This window comes from Primulina eburnea, chromosome 13 (genome assembly GCF_022965805.1).
Source record: "Primulina eburnea isolate SZY01 chromosome 13, ASM2296580v1, whole genome shotgun sequence".
In the NCBI taxonomy this organism is placed as follows: domain Eukaryota; kingdom Viridiplantae; phylum Streptophyta; class Magnoliopsida; order Lamiales; family Gesneriaceae; genus Primulina; species Primulina eburnea.
Window position 1 is genome coordinate 28,808,817 of NC_133113.1, and position 12,292 is coordinate 28,821,108.

Sequence of the window (12,292 nt, forward strand, 5' to 3'; positions counted from 1 at the left end):
ATGCATGGCTCACAAGCTTATTCAAGCTTTTATCGAGCCTAAACAAGTTTAATAAATATGAATTATATATTTAAATTTTTATTGAATTAATTAAAAAGTAAATTATATATTTAAAGAAAAATATATTATTCTTATTAAAATTTGTAAATTTATTATAATAAATAAATTTAATAGATTTTTTCTATATATTTCATAAATAATATGCAAAATCAATAAATCAAATATCAAAACTATTATTTTTTCATCTAAAAGATTACTCATGAACTTACCAACGAACATGTTAACGAGCTAACGAGCCGAATACTGTAAAACTTGAGTTTGGTTTGTTTATCTTAACGAGCCTCATTAAACGAGCTCAAACGAGCTTTTATCGAATCGAGCTACGAATAGCTCACAAACGGTTTCATTAATTCACATCCTTACTTTTATAGGATTTGTTTTTAGGTACACCTCTAAAGCTTGGGTTAGAGATTAACGTGAACTTGTAGTAAAAGGAACAATGTAGAATTATTGTTATTTCTGTTGAGCACGTACACGATTGAGTAGTATTATGTGTATTATTTTAATGGATGTTTAGATTTATTTATTTTTATTATTATTCCAAAATATTTAATAATTAAACTACAAATTTGTTCACTTGAATTTTTTTTTCATATTTCTCCCACTAGCCACGATCTTATTGTCTGAAATTAAAAAATATAATTAAATTAAAATTTACAAAATAGCTTTTAATTTAAATAATATTTATGTTGCATATGGTCCTGCACTAACAAAGTAATATCATTACTATCAATACCATTTTATATTATATTATTAAGTGTAAGATTTTTAGAATAATCGACACTAAAATATTTAACTCCATAATTATCTTTCTCTCCATATTCAAAATCTCCTCAAATTACTTTATATTCCACATAGAAAAAAAAATCTAAACAAAATTTTTCATTTAAATCGAACGATTTTTCTAAATTGAAAATAATTTCGTGTTAATTGTTAATATTATTTGATCAAATTAAAAATAATAATAATACATGCAACACGTGTACATATTTTATTAGTATATAATACAGGGCAAAAACTTGTGTGAGACGGTTTCACGAGTCGTATTTTGTGAGACAGATCTTTATTTGAGTCATCCATGAAAAATATTACTTTTTATGCTAATAGTGTTACTTTTTATTGTGAATATTGGTAGAGTTGACCTGTTTCACAGATAAAGATTCATAATATCGTCTCACAAATATGAAAGGGCATCATTTCCTAACCAACATACCCAGAATTTCGGTATGTGTACTGGGAAACTTCTTTCAAATTTGATTCGAATTTAATGCATAAATGGGTAAATAAATATCGCAACACATCACGTCTTCGTTACCTTCAAATCGCAGTTTGATGGCGGCCACCGCGTCCCGTTCCCTTATCAACCCTCTCCAATTCAAAAACCGAAACCCTTGTCAGGCTCCTTCTATCTCTGTTCGTCTCCCTAATTGGCGTCGTAGAATCTGCCATCAAGCATGCAGCATCGGTGACGAAAGTAATCAGAAGAACGGAGCAATTGAGCTGCAAAAGCTCATTGAAGACGTCCCGTTTGAATTTAATTCCAAAGATTCTCTTCCCTTGCTTCCGAGTATATCTTGTTTGATTTTTTTTTTGTTTTTTGCTTGATGGGATTATCTCATGAAATTTGTGAAATTCTTGGATTTTAGGGCCTCTCACGTCCGCGCAATTGACTAATGTGACAACCGAAGGGTCTCGTCTCCGTGTTGCTTATCAGGTTTTTCTTTCTGTTTATTAGGAAAGATTGCGGTTTTAATTCTTCTTCACTGGAGCACGTACTTACATGAATGTGTAGGGGAAGGGAGGCCTATTGCCATAGCTGAAAACATTTTAATTGTTTTTTGTGCAATTTTTCTAGGAATTTAAGTGTCACCACCATATGACTACTGTTCCCTCGCGCTAATCATCGATCCTTGCTCGTTCGATGTGTTTTTGTAGTTGCATCTTGATTTTATTATGCGTCCCCTTCATTTTCCACCATTCATGTATTTTAAATGAAATGAATTTTAATGTGACAGGGGGTTAGAGGTGCATATAGCGAGTCTGCAGCAGAGAAGGCATATCCAAATTGTGAAGCCGTTCCCTGCGAACAATTTGACACTGCTTTTCAGGTAAGAAATATGTTGCATTTTGGTGTATTTTATGATGCGTGTGAATCGTTCATGTATTAGTTGAATTATTCAGCAAATGGCTGTTGTCTCAGCGGTTCCCCTTTGGCATTTGTTCAATTTTGGTGGTGTTCATGGAAGGCTGCCATCTAAAACATAATTTTTCCACAGTGTTACATGGCCACAGAGAAAGCGAGGGTGGGTTTTGGGGGATATGTTAGTTTGGTAATACAATAATCATTTGTGGTCACCCTTTGAAATTTTTGACATAGATCATACATTTAGCGGTATAATTTGTTATAAAGTTGAAAAGGGTCAAAAAGTTGATCCGTTGAACTGGTGGGAGTCCTTTTCACTTACATGATCATTTTCAAAGAAAATTTACCAAGTAAAATTGTCTTGAGTAGATATATATGAAGGAGACGTGGTTCATCACTGTTTCTTTCTTTTTTTTTCATCTGGGTCAATATGTTACAGGCTGTTGAGAGGTGGCTCGTTGATAGAGCGGTACTGCCGATAGAAAATTCTTTGGGTGGTAGCATTCACAGGAACTATGACCTTCTTCTTCGACATAGATTGCATATTGTTGGAGAAGTGAATCTTGCAGTCAGGCATTGCTTACTAGCAAATCATGGTGTCGCGGTTGAAGATTTAAAGAGGGTTCTTAGCCATCCACAGGTACCTCACTCTGAATAAAACCATTACTGTCTTCCCCTTTAGGCATGCAATCCACAAGGTAACCTTTGCCATTCAGGCACTTGCACAGTGTGAGAACACGTTAACTAAGTTAGGACTGGTGAGAGAAGCTGTGGATGATACTGCTGGTGCAGCTAAGGTAATGGAACTTGTATAGAATTAAATATACGATATGCAATATTTCTTCTACCAATATTCATGTTAGAGTTTTTTGCTTTTCATGGATTTTCTACAGAGCGAGAGAAATAGCATTGAAAACCAGATGTCACCAGATTTTTGGTTTTGGCAAAATAAGCAGAAATACCAACGTATCAAAATGATAACACATAAGATAAAAACGTAAACACTTAATAACTCTCAATGTTTTCATATAAACACAAACTATTTATTTATTTTTTCAACTGAATGAATGAAAGTATTTTCTTTAGTGTTTTCCACTCCAAATCTTTGTTTTAAACACAGGATCCAGGTATTCGAAGCCAATCTATTGAATTCCGGGCTGTTATTTTAGGAGTCAGCGAGACTGAATTCAAGAACTGTACATCTCATTCAGTTTTAATAACTAGTCTTAGATATAATCTCTTTTTGAATTTTCAGTACATTGCTTTCCATAAACTCAAGGATGCCGGGGCAGTTGCTAGCATGACTGCTTCTCAGATCTATGGTTTGAATATACTTGCTCAAGACATACAGGTCCGTGGATTAGTTAATTTAGGTTTATACAATCACTTTTATATGTTCTCATAAGCCATAACATTATTTACAAATTCGATATATTATCACATGTCCTGTTTTACTTTCAGGATGATTCTGACAATGTCACTCGATTCCTTATGCTGGCTAGGGAACCTATTATACCAGGCACGGATAAACCTTTCAAGGTTAGTGTTCCTTAGGTGTGCAACTGTTGGTGGCTGCTAAGTAAATTCATTACTCAATTTTAATTCTATTTTCTTTGGAAGAGTAATTTTCTTAACATTTTCACCCCAGTCCCCGTGCACCTAGTAATTCATTTATCAATATCAATCATTTATCAGACGAGTGTAGTCTTCTCTCTTGAGGAAGGTCCGGGTATGCTTTTCAAAGCACTTGCCGTGTTTGCTAAGAGGGATATCAACCTTACCAAGGTGAATATATTTTGTACCGACTCTTGTTAAGGATATATCCTGGTATTTATTGTCTATGGTCCCATTACAATTTTCTTTTTTACTGCTGACGTAGATTGAAAGCCGTCCGCTGCAGAAACAAGCTTTGCAGACAACTGATGATAATACAATAGGATTTCCCAAGTAAATGCAGAAATTTCGGATGTTACTGTAGATGAAGTCTCTATAGATTTTTACTATATTTTATATGCATATCTAACTGTATCATATTGTTGTATCATGTGCACCTGCCTGAACTTATTTCAATAAGTAGATTGATTCTCATGTTTCTCTTGTGACTTTGCAAATGCTGATTCTTGAGCGATACTTTCATTAGTTTGATATTATTTTAAGCATCACAGATGTTATCCGCAAAGTGGAAAGTTAGTGTAAATCGAATATAATATATGATTTGACAGTTATATCTTTAGATAATCAGTTGAAATGGCAATGCTATTTCAGTCACCGGTGTAGTCCTCTTATCAAAGCTCCCGGCATCCTTTCGCATTTTTCAACTTTTCAAATGCTTTGCTAAAATATCCCTAATATTTGTATGTCTCAACAGATATTTCCCATATCTTTTCTACATCGATTTCGAAGCATCCATGGCTGATAACCAAGCACAAAATGCCCTTGGTCATCTAAAGGTATTGTTTGGTCTATTGTAAGGTCTGCATGAAATAATTATATTTTCTTTTTCTGAGTGCCGTAACAAGAGTACACTTTTTGCAGGAGTTTGCAACATTTTTGAGGGTGCTTGGGAGTTACCCTGCAGACACTAGCTTTCAATGAGTAACCATAACCTTGTAAGCATAAATATCCAATTGGGTTCATACAAACAGAATTAACTACTGAGGCTTCAGCAGAGCAGGCAGTTGCAGCACTTAGCATCGATGGGAAGTTCATCAGCAAGCTTTATATTTTTAAGTTACGCAAATTTTGCAATAAACCCATTTTTTCACATTGTTTTCCCTTTAGTCGTGATAGGTTAGGTTACTCTTGGCTTGAGCAGGAAACCACACTTTTTTGTTCTTGTTAACATCCGTTAATTAATATTAAAGGTCTAATAATCCTCTTCGGTTATATATTTTTGGAAAACGAAATGCTTAGTTATTTCATGTTTGACATGAACGATGCACGATAGAAGCAGACTGGTGGGATGAGTGACCATAGGCCCCTTTATGAAATCAAAAGATTGCATCATTTTTATCTAAGTAGGCTAGTTCCTGTATGGCTGTATATCAAATTCTAACAGAAAGATTTAGAATTTCGAAACACGACGCCTGTAGACTTCTTACAACAGCTACCAATAAAAATAGATGCTTTATGCGAGGACATGGAATACATTTTGGCACTGGAATTTGGTGGGGGCGCAACACGGGCGAGGAGAGCCCGAGCAGCAGGCTACTGTTGATATGGACTCTTCCCTTCCGTAAATAAGTTTAATCTTATGTAAACTGACTCACATTTCATTTGTTAAACTCACAAACAAGATACTACATTAGATCTTAGCCAAGAGGCCGAGAAAGGGATCATTGAACAATCCGTAAGGACGTCGTTAATAACTAGCTTGGCTGTTCTTGATTTCTTCACCAGACGTGGGGTAAGAAAACTCTATGAAAACTTACGGCTGCTTAAATTTTTGACAGAGAATCCCAAGTGAAAATAAACTTGTGCTGCTCGCCACCAACGCATTTGACAAGTTTTTAGAATAAAAGGCAGCATTGGTAAGGTTGCTCTGTCTCTGCACGTAAAAGGGTTTAACATGTTGACGGATTCGAATGTAAGTAAGTTGAGCTTCTCATGAGCTAAGTAAGTTGAGCAAGCACATGCACACCTCAAAATTGCAACGTTTCCTGCAACGATAAAAAAAAAAAAACCAGAACTGAAACCCTCAATGCTTCGTTAATCTTGTTAACAACAATACTTGATCAACAAAACCTGCAATGCATTCAATTCTTATGTCTACCCTCAGTTCTAAATACAATTAGTACTCAACCATTAGACTCCGCACGAGTTCAAAGATTTCGTTCATTGCGCATCTTAGAAACAAGAAAAGACGTAATCTGCTCCTTAACAGCAGAGAACCACAAATCCTTCACATTCTTAGGTAGTCCATCACTCCCATACCAACGGCAGATTTCTCTTGCAATGGCTGTAACATATAGGGCAGCACAATCATAACCATTTACTTGCTTAGGTGTATGGGAGCAGTCAACATACCTATCAGAAGATGACATACAATAGATTACTGCTCTAGAAACCATATTGGCGTGCATCTTGTTGATGCCTCCGCTGGTATCATCATGATGTACAAAAATGTTGTCGTTTCTCTCGAATGAAAGCAAGCTCCAAGGACTTCCACCTTCAGCAATGGTCACATCAGCATTATCATTGATGGCGAAGATTATCAGCTTCTTTCGAGAAAAATAAAGGGGTTCTACAAAATCTTTGAGGCTTGCAATGTCTGGCCATTCTTTTATCCAGAAAGTGATAGAAGGCGGAACAAGAATGTCACGCCCCGAGACCGAGGTTAGTCGACATCGGCGTTGTTTATCAATCACACAATTAAAAACAACCAGCCTCGTGGCACAGTATAAACCGAAATACCAGTTTATTAATCATAATTTCTCAAAAAAACAACTGTCTTTACAACTGAATTAAAATAAATATGCGGAAACTTCTAACATTAAATTAAAAGTACTAAAATTCAAAAAAAGAATAACATAACTAAACTAAATCGCAAAATTCATCATCCCCAAAATTGTTCAGATTCTTCTTCTTCAACCTGTTCTTCAGATTTATCTGGGGAAGATTGTAAGGGGTGAGTATTTTGGGAATACTCAGCAAGTGGGGGAATTTGAATACCACATAACATTTTATAACAATTTCGAATCATAACATAGCATGCTTTTCATAATCGTAACATCATATTCATAACAACACTGCGATTTTTCACCTTTCATGGTTTACTGATATCAGTCCCTAAGTTTTGATCCTCTAAGGTGGCGAGGTCGTAAAACAGTTCTATCCCACTGTTAAGGGCCATATGTTGGAATTCCATCCATTTTCAGGGAAACCTCACAGTGCCAAACAAAAACGTACCAACTTTCGTAAAAAAAACGTATAGACAAAACGACGGTACTCGACCGCATTTTTAAACCAAAAGCCGAAAATTCATATGCATAAAATCGAAATTTAAAACAGCCCACTTACCTTAAATTCTTGAGAAAAACGTGAAAAACTAGGATTGCTTGCACATGAATTTCGGAATTCCTACTTCTCTGGCTGGACGGCGGCAGCGCTTCGGTGTACTCGAAAATTCGTAAGGGGACTAGGGGGAGATTCTCGAAATTAGGTGTGATTTTTGAGCTTACAGGGCCCTCCTATTTATAGGGGTAAGCTGCTATCGGGATCAAGTGATATCGCGTTGAAATCTGACTTAAATCTTTTATCTCAAATCGTGATATATCTATCCGTGATTTGTTCGAAATTTAAATCTTTTATCTCATGTAATTTTCGAAATTTGCATATACATACACTGATTAATTTCGAATTCTAGGGATTTTATTATCTCTTGCTTGATCTTTTATCCCGGTACCTCCATATAAACTCAAATCTTAGACATTTATCTGCGAAATCTTCAAAATTCCTTAATAAATCCTTAGATTGATAACCCAAAAATATCTTATATTCTGACTGATTTAAATATTAATATCCAAGATTACACCATCAAATTATTAATCTAATATTATTCTGATGAGATCACGATACTTTAAAATCCCGGGTTTTACAAAGAAGGACATCTTCAAATGGGCAACAGGATGTGAGATAGCTGAAATAGAATTCAATGATGCGGTCATTGAGAAAGTAAGGACCACTTAGAATGTCAAGATCAGATATCGCCTCAACACAACGTCGTTGTAGCTTAGAATTTTTTCATCAACATTTGTTTTCTCCATGATCGAGCACCTGTAAATTCATTAGAAAATGAAAATAATAATCATGAAGGATTACATAAATTTTTTTAAAAAAGGATTAAAAAGTATGATTTTAGCCTTCAAAGGAATCTCACCAGATTTCGTACAAAACAACACATGGAAAAATACATGCAGACGAAGGAGGAGAGGTCCAGTTGTTTACTCAACTAGCCAAGAGGGCAGGATGTCCAGGTGGTAAGCACATTTTGAACTAGAGTACTTATTCTTTAGGCTTGAACATGCCACGACTGAAACAGCATTCCGCCGACCGCAGCCTTATTGATGAATTTCGTTAAATCAAATGAAAAGAATATATAATTTTTAATTTTTTTTTCCTTTTTTAATTATTAATATCTGTTCTATTCAACCAACACATCTAATACAATAGTAAAATTACTCAATTTGATACAGAAGATTGCTATTTATCTCAAACAATATAAAGATTTTTTTATAAAAATTTGTGTAATTTACGTCGAAATACCATTTTTTTGAATATCATATAGAATTTTTTTTAATGTCATATTGATACTCAAATTAACATTATATTATAAAATTAAAATATATGAATTTTTTTGGGTATTTCGGTACCGAATTTTTTTGAATGTATCACCGGTGTAGATATAGATACCGAAAACCGTATTGAAATTTACTTATACACCATTAAATTCAATATATATAATATTTTACCATACTATATATATAAGTGTGATATCAGAATGTTTCGTATTTTTTCTCACAGCTAATTAATATATTGACGGTAGGTCTATAGGCACTTGTGATCATCCATCCATGTTCGAAACGGTTTTTCAATCTTTCAAAATTAAAAAAAAAAAAAAAACAGGTAAATAAATTACTCGGAGAATCAGGGATCATCTTGTACAGAGCAGTGAATCTTCAGTGGTGGCAACGGCATGCCTTTCTGCTTGCTTTAAATAATTACAATAATTCTCATCGTTCACGTCATTTGGAGGACAATGTAATAATTGAGGTGAGGAAAATATACGATTTTAAAATTGGATGATAACACATTCATATATGATTTTTGTAAATGAATGCATGTAAAATATGATCCTATTTAAATTCAAATATTCAGAATATCATTTCATGTGTATTTTTTTGAATCATATTAAGTTATAAAATTGATTTAAATAAAATTCATTAACTCGGTTTAATTATTTGCTAAAAACACATCGTGAGCCAAAAAAATTTAAGCGATGTTTGTCCATGACAAAATATTATTCAAAGCAAGGTAGTATTACGCTAAATATAATACCTAATAATAAAAAATTTGGATAAATTGAGAAATTTCGATCCATTCAAACATTTTTTTTTTTAAAATATGACCTCCTCAAATGTATTTGAAATATACTACAGTAGATTATTTTTTAAAAAAACAATTATCGACCAGTAAAACTTCCAATAAGGACAAAAAGATGTGAGAACCACGATTTTTTGGGATGTAATTGTTTATTTAGATGTAGACATGTATAAGAATGTATTTTCGAATTATGGTATTATTGTAAAAATAATAAATTTGAAAATATTATATAATACATGATATTTGAATTTTCAATAAATATATTCAATTCGAAAATCCAGTACATGATATATTCAATAATTTTGAAATTTAAATATAAGATATCAATCAAATTGGAAAGAAAATATTACATGCAAAACAACTTTTGCTCAACGAGAAAGCTAATAAATTCAATGCAGTATAGGTATGTCATGAACATATATAAGAAAACAGTCTACATTCAACCACCCAAACCAATAAATTACGAAAATTGCATATACCTGGGGGCCAGGTTTTCAAAATTTGGTAACGTAATATGTATGGAAAATATCTCAAATTATAGAAAAATATTAACCAAATTATGGTAAGATTTTTATCTAACCACCTATAAATACCTCAATTCTATTCTAAAAAATACACTTTCAAATTCAATGTATATTTCGAAAATCCTCACCCAAGTACTGTAGCATTTTCGAGGATTTTTCAAGGTGAAGTTTTGTCTATTTTTCGAGCGTTATGTTCAAACCAAGTTCAGTCCAAGTCCAATATCTACAGTTCATAATACACTATCATATGTTATGAATCTCATATCCAAAATTCAGCCAAATCTATCATGTCCCGAGCCCAAGTCCGCGGCTGCGTGACTTCACAATGAGGTCCATATAATAACTACTTCGTAGTACTCATCGCTTTACGAAAATTATTAACCCAAGTTGTTCATTGTAAGTCCATTATAAACTCATTTTTAAATCTTTAATTTTTAAGATGTGGGACAAAGATATCACAATCACCACTCCTTCAAAACGCGACGTCCTCGTCGTGGCATGACCTCTCGATTCACCAGCGCCGAGAATCTAGAGGAGGCTCCTACATTTTCAAAGATATGGCTCCCGTCATGTAGCACTTTGCCCCGCATGTTCAAGAGGTGGCTCTCATGCACGTAGCACTTTGTCCCGCATTGCACTTATTTCCTGGTGTTCCATGCCGGTGACCGGCTTTAATACCATTTTGTCACGCCCCGAGCCTGGGCCGCAGCTGCGTAACTGCACATTGGGCCCCTATAGCAACTACTTCATATTCGTTACCTCTTTACGAAAATGATTAACCCAAGTTGCTATAGAAGTCTTTTGTAAGCTCATTATAAACTTATTTAAATCTTTAATTTTTAAGATGTGAGACAAGGGTGTCGCAGGATGGGCTACAATGGACGTCTATAACAACTTGGGTTAATCATTTTCGTAAAGCGAGGACGAATACGAAGTAATTGCTATAGATGCCCATTGTGCAGTCACGCAGAAGCGGACCCGGGCTCGAGACGTGACAAAATCCAATGGTTATTTTCTTATATATAGTATTCATAAGAAAACTGCTCAAATTACATACGATAATAATATACATACGGTTTTTCATCCATAATCAGGATAACACAACTTTCATACCCCTCCACCGTTCACAATTTATTTGACTTACTTTGAACGTAGTCGTCAAGTTTAAGCCCGATCTAACGGTACAATAAGCCGCAAATAATTCTGCAATACGATTGATTTTTTGGCCTAAGAGTGACTATGTTTTCTAAGAATCGTTGGCGTGATTCTTCTGTGGTTTCGGATTATTCAAGCAATATTAAGGTAATTGAGCTTGTTTTAAAGTATAATTTTGGTTATGCCTTATTTCGTTTTCGAAAGTTTTTATCCTTTTTTTTGGCACTTTGAGGATTCAAGTGGATATGAATAAGAATATAAATACAATAAGTTTATGGCTCTTATACGTTGGGATTGTAATTGGTATATGGTCTCATCCCCTTAAAGGAGTAAAATGAGGGACTGCTATCGGTAAACTATGAAAAGTAGAGAAATCTCGGTTCCTAAGCCAAGCTATGCTTACTTTTATGCTTATAATATATGTTAAACGAAATATGTTTGTATGATATGTTATTTTGAAAATCATGTGTATTTGGTATGTACGTGCTCTAACGACATTCACTTACTGAGTGACGACCATATCACTCACCTTTTACTCTACCCTCCTCATATACGTCAGAAGAGGAAATCGAAGAACATGAAAAAGACCAGTTTGAGGCTGATAACAAGAGGGGTCAAGAATTTTATTTTAATTTTCGCTTATTTAAATTTTAATTCAAGTTGTAAATGCTTTTGTAGATTTTTATCGTTTTCAGAGTTTATATTTTGTGATATTTATGAAATAAGCTGTTTGATATATAATATACTACGAGTCTTAGCTTGTTATTTGACAATTATGTGATTATTAAACAACGCTGATGTCGACTAACCCCAAAATCATGCGTGATGAGACTAACAGGCAGAAAAAAATGCAACAGTTCTTACATTTTTTTAAGGAAAAAAGACGAGCAAGAGCTATCGAACGCAGCAATATCAGTTAAAATCCAATGCATTAAGAAATATAGGGGTAAAATGTGAGAACCTAAATTCCAGCAGTAGCAGCAGCTGGCCAATTTCAGCAGAAGCCAACAATTCCAGCAGCAACTCATATTTCAGAAGATGATAAAATCCAGCAGACCGAATTCAGCAGACAAAATCCAGCAGCAGAAGAGCGAATTCCAGCAGACAGTTACTGATTCAGCTATTGAGTTGTAACTGAAGCATTTAACATGAAATAAAGGCTGTTAATGGCAGATTATGACCATTTATTTGGGAGACTAACAGTCATATTTTGGCCTATAAATAGCACCATCAACCTCTGAATTAGTGTTACAAAAATCTTGAGATTATTACTGAAATTTTCGAGCTAAGAGGGTGCTGATTTTCGAGC

The 12,292-nt window shown here is 34.2% G+C and overlaps 1 protein-coding gene and 2 pseudogenes across 1 annotated transcript; 1 reads left to right on the plus strand and 2 right to left on the minus strand.

Moving 5' to 3' along the window:
- The first annotated feature begins 1,274 nt into the window (after window positions 1-1,274).
- Window positions 1,275-5,089, plus strand: LOC140809667 (arogenate dehydratase 2-like). The gene is made up of 11 exons (XM_073167363.1): window positions 1,275-1,627; window positions 1,707-1,774; window positions 2,076-2,168; window positions 2,643-2,843; window positions 2,920-3,000; window positions 3,459-3,554; window positions 3,665-3,742; window positions 3,899-3,988; window positions 4,083-4,150; window positions 4,572-4,653; window positions 4,739-5,089. Exons 1-11 carry the CDS (start codon window positions 1,393-1,395, stop codon window positions 4,796-4,798), a joined length of 1,152 nt encoding a protein of 383 aa, XP_073023464.1. The 5' UTR covers window positions 1,275-1,392; the 3' UTR covers window positions 4,799-5,089.
- A 281-nt stretch (window positions 5,090-5,370) lies between these two features.
- On the minus strand, window positions 5,371-5,539 carry LOC140811033 (U2 spliceosomal RNA; annotated as a pseudogene).
- A 454-nt stretch (window positions 5,540-5,993) lies between these two features.
- Window positions 5,994-7,968, minus strand: LOC140810448 (NEDD8-specific protease 1-like; annotated as a pseudogene).
- Between the last annotated feature and the right edge of the window lie 4,324 nt (window positions 7,969-12,292).

Excerpts from the sequence above, each read along its gene's own strand:
- LOC140809667 (XM_073167363.1), top strand. The coding sequence starts at position 1,393 with ATGGCGGCCACCGCGTCCCGTTCCCTTATCAACCCTCTCCAATTCAAA. Across the intron at positions 2,844-2,919 it reads GGGTTCTTAGCCATCCACAG|GCACTTGCACAGTGTGAGAA; the intron begins GTACCTCACTCT and ends TTTGCCATTCAG. Across the intron at positions 3,989-4,082 it reads GGGATATCAACCTTACCAAG|ATTGAAAGCCGTCCGCTGCA; the intron begins GTGAATATATTT and ends CTGCTGACGTAG.